Source organism: Fukomys damarensis, unplaced genomic scaffold, assembly GCF_012274545.1.
Source record: "Fukomys damarensis isolate Sample0158 unplaced genomic scaffold, DMR_v1.0_HiC HiC_scaffold_20, whole genome shotgun sequence".
Taxonomy (NCBI): Eukaryota; Metazoa; Chordata; class Mammalia; order Rodentia; family Bathyergidae; genus Fukomys; species Fukomys damarensis.
In genome coordinates, this window is record NW_022900932.1 from 824,966 (window position 1) to 831,937 (window position 6,972).

At 57.5% G+C, this 6,972-nt stretch overlaps 2 protein-coding genes across 3 annotated transcripts in view; one reads left to right on the forward strand and one right to left on the reverse strand.

The window, feature by feature from the left end:
* Positions 1 to 6: 6 nt before the first annotated feature.
* On the forward strand, positions 7 to 3,378 carry Tcf19 (transcription factor 19). 2 transcript variants are annotated; one of them, XM_010643458.3, is made up of 3 exons: positions 7 to 437; positions 1,199 to 1,748; positions 2,669 to 3,378. In XM_010643458.3, the coding sequence occupies exons 1-3, from the start codon at positions 200 to 202 to the stop codon at positions 2,907 to 2,909; spliced, it is 1,029 nt and encodes a 342-aa protein (XP_010641760.1). In that variant the 5' UTR covers positions 7 to 199; the 3' UTR covers positions 2,910 to 3,378. The 2 variants fall into 2 exon arrangements, with proteins under 2 accessions (XP_010641760.1, XP_010641761.1); XM_010643459.3 differs by having other exon boundaries at positions 2,995 to 3,378.
* A 1,790-nt stretch (positions 3,379 to 5,168) lies between these two features.
* Pou5f1 (POU class 5 homeobox 1) overlaps positions 5,169 to 6,972 on the reverse strand; it is a 4,330-nt gene continuing 2,526 nt past the window's right edge. The window contains 4 exon segments of the mRNA XM_010643460.2: positions 5,169 to 5,676; positions 5,791 to 5,949; positions 6,473 to 6,606; positions 6,717 to 6,837. Of these exon segments, the coding sequence (XP_010641762.2) occupies positions 5,410 to 5,676; positions 5,791 to 5,949; positions 6,473 to 6,606; positions 6,717 to 6,837 (681 nt within the window). The 3' untranslated portion in view covers positions 5,169 to 5,409.

Sequence of the window (6,972 nt, forward strand, 5' to 3'; positions counted from 1 at the left end):
TTTCTGCCCTGCACCCGGATTTTTAAGGTCACCGGTCAGCTGAAGAGCCGGCTTTGCATTGCGTGCCCAGGAATTTGCGCTGCTCGGCTGTGTACTCAAGTGAAAGTCACGCCCGGGGGACGTGTGCAGCAGGCCGACTCAGGCCGCCGCGCCTGGCGATGGGCTCCTAGTGGAAGAGGCGGTGCGGACGCGGCTGCCCATGCTGCCCTGCTTCCAGCTGCTGCGAATAGGGGGCGGCAGGGGTGGCGATCTCTACACCTTCCACCCGCCCAGCGGAGCCGGCTGCACCTACCGCTTAGGCCGCAGGGCGGACCTGTGCGATGTGGCCCTGCGGCCCCGGCAGGAACCTGGCCTCATCTCTGGGGTCCACGCCGAGCTGCACGCCGAGCGCCGGGGCGAGGACTGGAGGGTCAGCCTGGAGGACCACAGCAGCCAAGGTGAGTCCTGGGCAGGGCCCCGCCCGGCCGCCCCAGAAGGTGCAGGCCTTTAACTTGCTCGCGGTCGGGGAGGCAGGTAGATCCAGGGCACCCGGAGGCAAGTGTCAGGGCAGCCGCGTTCGGGGGCCAGGCTGCACTGGACGCAGGGCGCGGCTTTGCAGAGGCGCCCCTCCCTCCCGGGGCTGGCCAGGCAGGAGTCTGCCTTGGGGATCCGGGCTTGTCTGTCGGCCTGTGCTTAGGGTTCTCGCCCCAGAGGCTGGCAAGACCTCAGGCCTGTCACTTGACCTCCCCAGGTCTGAACCTCTCGGTAAACACAGGCTTGGTGAGCTAACTCTTCTGGGGGTGCTGAGAGCATTAGGACTAGGGCGTGGCCGCCACTCGGCGCTTCCGGGTCTGAACTCGGCACCATCCACGCGTACCGATGTAGGTGTCTGACACTGTCCATCTACACACGGGGGAAGTGGCTTAGCAAACGGAGCTGGGGAGTGGTAGAGCCAGAATCTGAGCCAGGGAGAGCGACGCCAACCTTTCAAGTTGGAGCTGGCCAAAAGTAAGCCAGAGACTGGGACCTGGGTGCAGAGGAAGGCGCCCACTTACGGGAGAGCACAAGAGGAACTTGCCTCCTGCCAACAAGGAGCGTGTATGTGGGGTCCCCGGCTAAAGAGTCCTGCCCTGTGTTCCCCTGACAATCAAACAGGGTCAGATCTCTCCTGACTAGTTGTTTCTGTTCTTGTCCTTTGTGTCATGCCTGCCATTGACAGGGACTTTGGTCAATGATGTCCGACTCCCCAGGGGCCACAGGCTGGAGTTGAATGATGGTGACCTCCTGACCTTTGGCCCTGAAGAGCCCCTGGGTTCCAGCCCCTCGGAGTTCTACTTCATGTTCCAACAAGTGCGGGTCAAACCTCAGGACTTTGCTGCCATTACCACCCCTCGGTCAAGAGAAGCTGGAGCCGGGGCTGGTTTCCAGCCTATGCTGCCCCCCCAGGGCGCACCACAGCGGCCCCTCAGCACCCTCTGCCCTGCTCCCAAGGCCACTCTGATCCTCAACTCCATCGGCAGCCTTAGCAAGCTCCAGCCCCAGCCCCTCACCTTCTCCCCGGGCAGGGGTGGGTCCCAGAGTGTGCCTGTTCCCACCCCACCCCGGGAAGTGGGGCCTCTGCCTGGCCCACCCCCAAGAAACCGGAGGAAATCAGCTCACCGAGTGCTGGCAGAACTGGATGATGAAAGCGAGCCTCCCCAGAGCCCCCCAGTGCTCACAGAACCCAGGAAGAAGCTCCGCGTGGAGAAAGCCCCACAGGCACCTAGTGGGTAAGCAGAGTCCTTGAGGTCTTGTCAGGCTTCTGTCGGTATTTCACTGCCTCTTGGATCCTTTCTGAGCCTCGGGTTGTGAGGCCCCTCTGCTTGGGAGCCACAGATGAGAAGTGGACAGAGGCTGGACATTGGAATGGTGAGACCTAAGTTAGAGCGGATGGATAAATACACACAGGAGGCAAGTCAGTTGTAGTAGTGGTTAAAATTGGAATGGTGGCCTATAGTCCCGGCTACTTGGCAGGCTGAGGCAGTAAGATTCCACGTTTGAGGACAGCATGGGCAAGTTGGTGAGACCCACCAGACAGGGAGAAAGAGAGGGACCCACTGAGCTGGGTTTGGAGATGTAGTTCAGGGGCAGAGCACTTGCCTAGCATGAGGACCGGGATGGATCTCCCACACGGAAAAAAACAAACTCTTGCACTGTGCAGGTTGGCAGGTAAGGAGCTCCTACCCTTTTCCGGTGGACTGGGGATGGAACCCGGAACCGTAGCTTTACACATTACTAGGCAGGTGCTCTACCTCGCGAGTTACACCCCCAGCTCTAACTTCCTACTTTGTAGGACTTCAAAGGTAATTCCTCTAGTGTTTAGGGATGGAGAATTAGACAGGCAGGGGTGTTGTGTATCTGTAATTCTAGCAGTGTTCAAGGTCAGTGTGGGCTGCGTGGGAGGATCCTGTCTCCACTGAAAAGCTGGGGAATCAATTTCCCAGTCTCACATTATCTGAGTCTATCTAGGGCTCCCCCCTCATTGGTATTTTTTGTTTGGGGTACCAGGGATTGAACTCCAGACCTGCTTTCAAGGCAAACAGTGGAACCACTGAGCTAAATCCCCAGACCCTCGACCTGTTGTTATCCAGGGCCAAAACCTAGGCTTTCTGCAGGTTTTCAGTGACACTGGTATTTGTCGCTCCTTCAGAAATCGACGTGGCCGTCCTCGGAAGCTCCCAGTGAGCACCCACATGGCTCACCCTACAGTTGGGGGCGGAAAGCCCTGTGCAGCCCCTGGTTGCAGCCTGCCCCAAGGAGAAACAGTAGCCTGGGTTCAGTGTGATGGTTGTGACATCTGGTACCACGTGGCTTGTGTTGGTTGCAGCATCCAGGCTGCCAGGGAGGCCGACTTCCGATGCCCAAAGTGCAGTGTTGGCACCCAGACCTGAGGCCCACCACCCAGAAACCTCCAATCCACAGATGGACAGTGGGTTGCAGCTGGACCCCACTTTCCTTCTTCCCCTCCCTCTGCAGGAGGGAGTAACTGACTCCAAGGAGAGGTTGCTATGGACACGATTCAGGGCCTGGAGCACGCCCTAGCAGCCTCGGTTGCAGAAGCTCACTTCCTGTCGAAGACCAAGAACTGGGATGTTACAGGATGTAAGGCCTTGTTGCCATGGACATTACCGGATCCCGGCAGCACCCGGAAATCACAGAAGCCTTGCCTGAAAAGTTGGAGCTCTTAACGTTCTGGAATGGCACCACCTGAGGTACTCTGGCAAACAGCGTGCAGCCAAGTCCTCATACTGACCGATCCTGCCGCTGACCGGGGCCTCTGAACCTGGGGCTGGTTTCCACCCTGTGCTTTCCGGAGCTTTGCTCTTATTTCCAAATAAAGAACAAGCAGCTTTATCCATTCCCAGATACTTGCTCTTCTGATGCACTTTGCTTTCCGAATTCTTGGGCAAATAGACTTCTAAGTCTAGACAGTGAATTCAGATTCTTAGAAGGGCATGAGGGGAGAGCAGAGGACTGGGAACCTGCTCACTGGAAAGGATGCGATAGAGCAGAAGATAAACATGGGAATTAGGTTCCTGGCTAAAGGGAAAGCAGACCCATTTACATTTAAGAAAGGTAGTTAGCTGGGTATGGTGGTGCAAGCTTGTAGGCCCAGGATTCGGCAGCCTGAAGCAGGAGGATCAGGAGTTCAAAGTCACCCAGGGATGCACAGCAAGTTCCTGTCTGGTCTTTAAAAACCCCAAATAAACTAAGGTATCTGGGACTTGGTCAAGTTCGTGGATGACAGCTTTTATGGGGTTCACCAGTACTATCAGGGAGAAAAGCTGGCAAAGCAGCTAGAGCTGATGCTGATCTGGCCCAGTATGGCTTGGCCCTCTAACCCATGCACACATCGTACATGTGATTTCCTTTGTGGAAATACATCACCAAAGCAGAACATCTTTCCTATAGTTCTTGTTAAGAAAGCCTACCTCAGCCAGGCATGGTAGCACACACCTGTAATCCCAGCACTCGGGAGGCTGAGGCAGGAGGACCTATGAGTTAAAGACCAGCCTGGACTACATAGTGAGTTCCAGGTCAGTCTCAACTACATAGTGAGACCCTGTCTCAGCCCCCACCCCCAAAGCCTACCTCAACCTGGTCTTGTTTTTTTGAGACAGGGTCTCACTATGTAGTTGAGACTGACCTGGAACTCACTATGTAGCTCAGGCTGGTCTTGAACTCACCTGGATCCTCCTGTCTCAGCCTCCCGAGTACTGGGATTACAGGTATGCACCACGCCTGACACAACCTGGTCTATTGCAACCCATATTTTCCCCACATTCCCGAAACTGCTCTAAAGCAAAGGCCCCTAATTATCTACTGGCAGAGCCAGAAATGAGATGAGGTTTCTTGGAGTAACTTATGGACAGGGTATGCAAGAACCTCAAAATCTGAGCAGAAACCACATGGACCCTGGAGTTGAGAAAACACAAGGAGCTGGGCACCGTGGTGCTCACCTATAATCCCAGATGTGCAGGAGGATTGCAAATTCAAAGGTAGTTTGGGTGACTTGGTAAGACCCTGTAAGGTTGGGGCTGTAACTCAGTGCAAAGGCCCCAGATTTAACACCCAGCACCACAATGAATGAATGAAGGATAGATACAGACAGGCAGATGTAAACAGGTGGCAGTTTAGCTCAGCCTAAATTGGGGTTCAAGCCCCAAACCCAGCCAAAGAACAGAGTAGTTTCTAGCCAGGCAAGGTGCAGCAGGACCAGTATCTGAGGGACTTACTTTTTTCTTCTTTTTGTTACTGGGGATGGAACTTGGGACTTTGCACTTGCCAGACAAGTGTCAGGAACCACTGAGTCCCAACCCCAGGACCTTACTTCTTAATGCAGAGCCCGAGGACTCTGGGTACCACCGTGACACAAATACAGCTCCAAACAGGAAATGGGCTATACAGCGCCTGCATCTGGCAAGCAGAGGTGTAGCATTCAGCTGAAACTGCAACCCCAACAGTCACCTCTGCCTAGCGGGACCCTCTACAGATTACCTTGGACCCAACCCCAGCTCCCCTCAGGCACTGTGAACTCCGGCAGTTCTGATGGCACTCGGTGAGAGCAGTTAGTGTCTGTGTCACTGGGTTCCTCCATCCCTACCACGTCTTCAGTAACTAAAGGAAAACAGAGACCAAGTGTCTGCTGTGCCCCAGGCTTCTTTATTTAAAATCAAAGAGATGAGGGGATTAAAATCAAGAGCATCATCAAACCTCAGCTTCCCTCCAGCCGGTTCCCCCAAACTCCCTGCCCCACCCTCTGTGCTTCTAATTGCTTCCTTAGTGAGTGAAGAACAACCCCAAAGCCCTGGCGGACTCCAGCCCCTTCCCTAGCTCCTCCCCTTCCTCCACCTGCCACCCAGGCCAAGAGGCAGAGACAGCGCCTCAGCCTCAGTTTGAGTGCATGGGAGAGCCCAGAGCGGCGACGGACACCGGGGGAAAGGCTTCCCCCTCTGGGAAAGGGACGGAGGAGTAGAGCGTGGTGAAGTGGGGGCTTCCGTACCCTGGGGAGCCAAAGTGGGGCCCTGGTGCCAGAGGAAAGGATACGGGTCCCCCTGGAAAGGGAGATCCCGCCGCCTCATAATCCTCTCGCTGGGAATAGTCGCTGCTCGATCGTTTGCCCTTCTGGCGTCGGTTACAGAACCACACTCGGACCACCTGAAGCGGAGGAACACAGGATGGTGGCATTAGGTGTGGTCTGGGGCGGGTCTGGCTCGGTCCTGTCACTTTCCCCGCACAAGCGGGAGACGGAGCCCCGGCGGGCACACTCACGTCCTTCTCGAGCCCCAGCTGCTGCGCGATGCGGCTGATCTGCTGCAGCGTGGGTTTCGGGCACTGCAGGAACATGTTCTCCAGGTTGCCTCTCACTTGGTTCTCGATACTGGTCCGCTTCCTCTTCCGGGCCTGCATGAGGCTCTCCGTTTTGCATCTCTGCGGAGGGAGAGGGAGTCTGCCCTCATGGACCTGCTGAGCGCTCACTGCAGGGAGCGGGCGTCGCCTGGATGTCTCCTCAGAGCGGGGAGGTGAAAAGGGGGTGCCGGGGGTGCCGCTGGGCAGCGCAGCTGGGGATCTGCACCGACCCCAGCGGGCTGGGGGGAGGGCACACGCCCGAGAACTGCTGTCCTCGGCTGTCGATCAGTCTCAATCTCACAGGGGCGTGCAAGGCCTGGGCAAGGTCCCCACCGCACCACAAAACAAGACAGAAGGAAAGGGGCAGGGTGTGGTGACCCTTACTTAGCCCAGCACTTGTGAGGCCGAGACAGGACTGCCAGAGTTCAGGGTCAGCCTGGAATATAGCGGACCTCACGTCAAAGCAGCAGGCTGGGGATTTAGCTGTGGTTCCACCCCCTGCCTCGCAAGCCCAAGGTCCCTGGTACCCCCCAGAAGGAGCTGCAGGCCAGGGACTCAGGTGAAGGCGGGGCGGTGACTCAGCGGGGCCGCAGCCCTCCCTTACCTCCTGGAGGCTCTCGTTGTTGCTGTCGGCCTCCTCCACCCACCTCTGCAGCAGGGGCCGCAGCTTGCACATGTTCTTGAAGCTGAGCTGCAGAGCTTCGAAGCGGCAGATGGTGGTCTGGCTGAACACCTTCCCTGGGGGGCCAGCGAGGACCGGCGCGGTCGGCCTCGGGCTCCTCCAGCCTCCCACAGGCCCGGCCTCCTCCCGCCCCAGACCCGATCCGATCCCCACTGAGGGGACCCACCAAAGATGGCGCCCAGGGTGAGCCCCACGTCGGCCTGCGTGTACCCCAGGGTGATCCTCTTCTGCTTCAGCAGCTTGGCAAATTGCTCCAGCTCTTTCTGCAGGGCGTTGATGTCCTGCGACTGCATTAAGGAGAAGGCAGAGGACCTGTGAGCACGCAGACGCGCCAGCTCTGACCTCGGCTCCGGGCCGTGGCGGCCCCAAGGAACTCGCCACAGCTTTTCCTGACACCGGCGCGTCCCGCACACCGGGAGCAC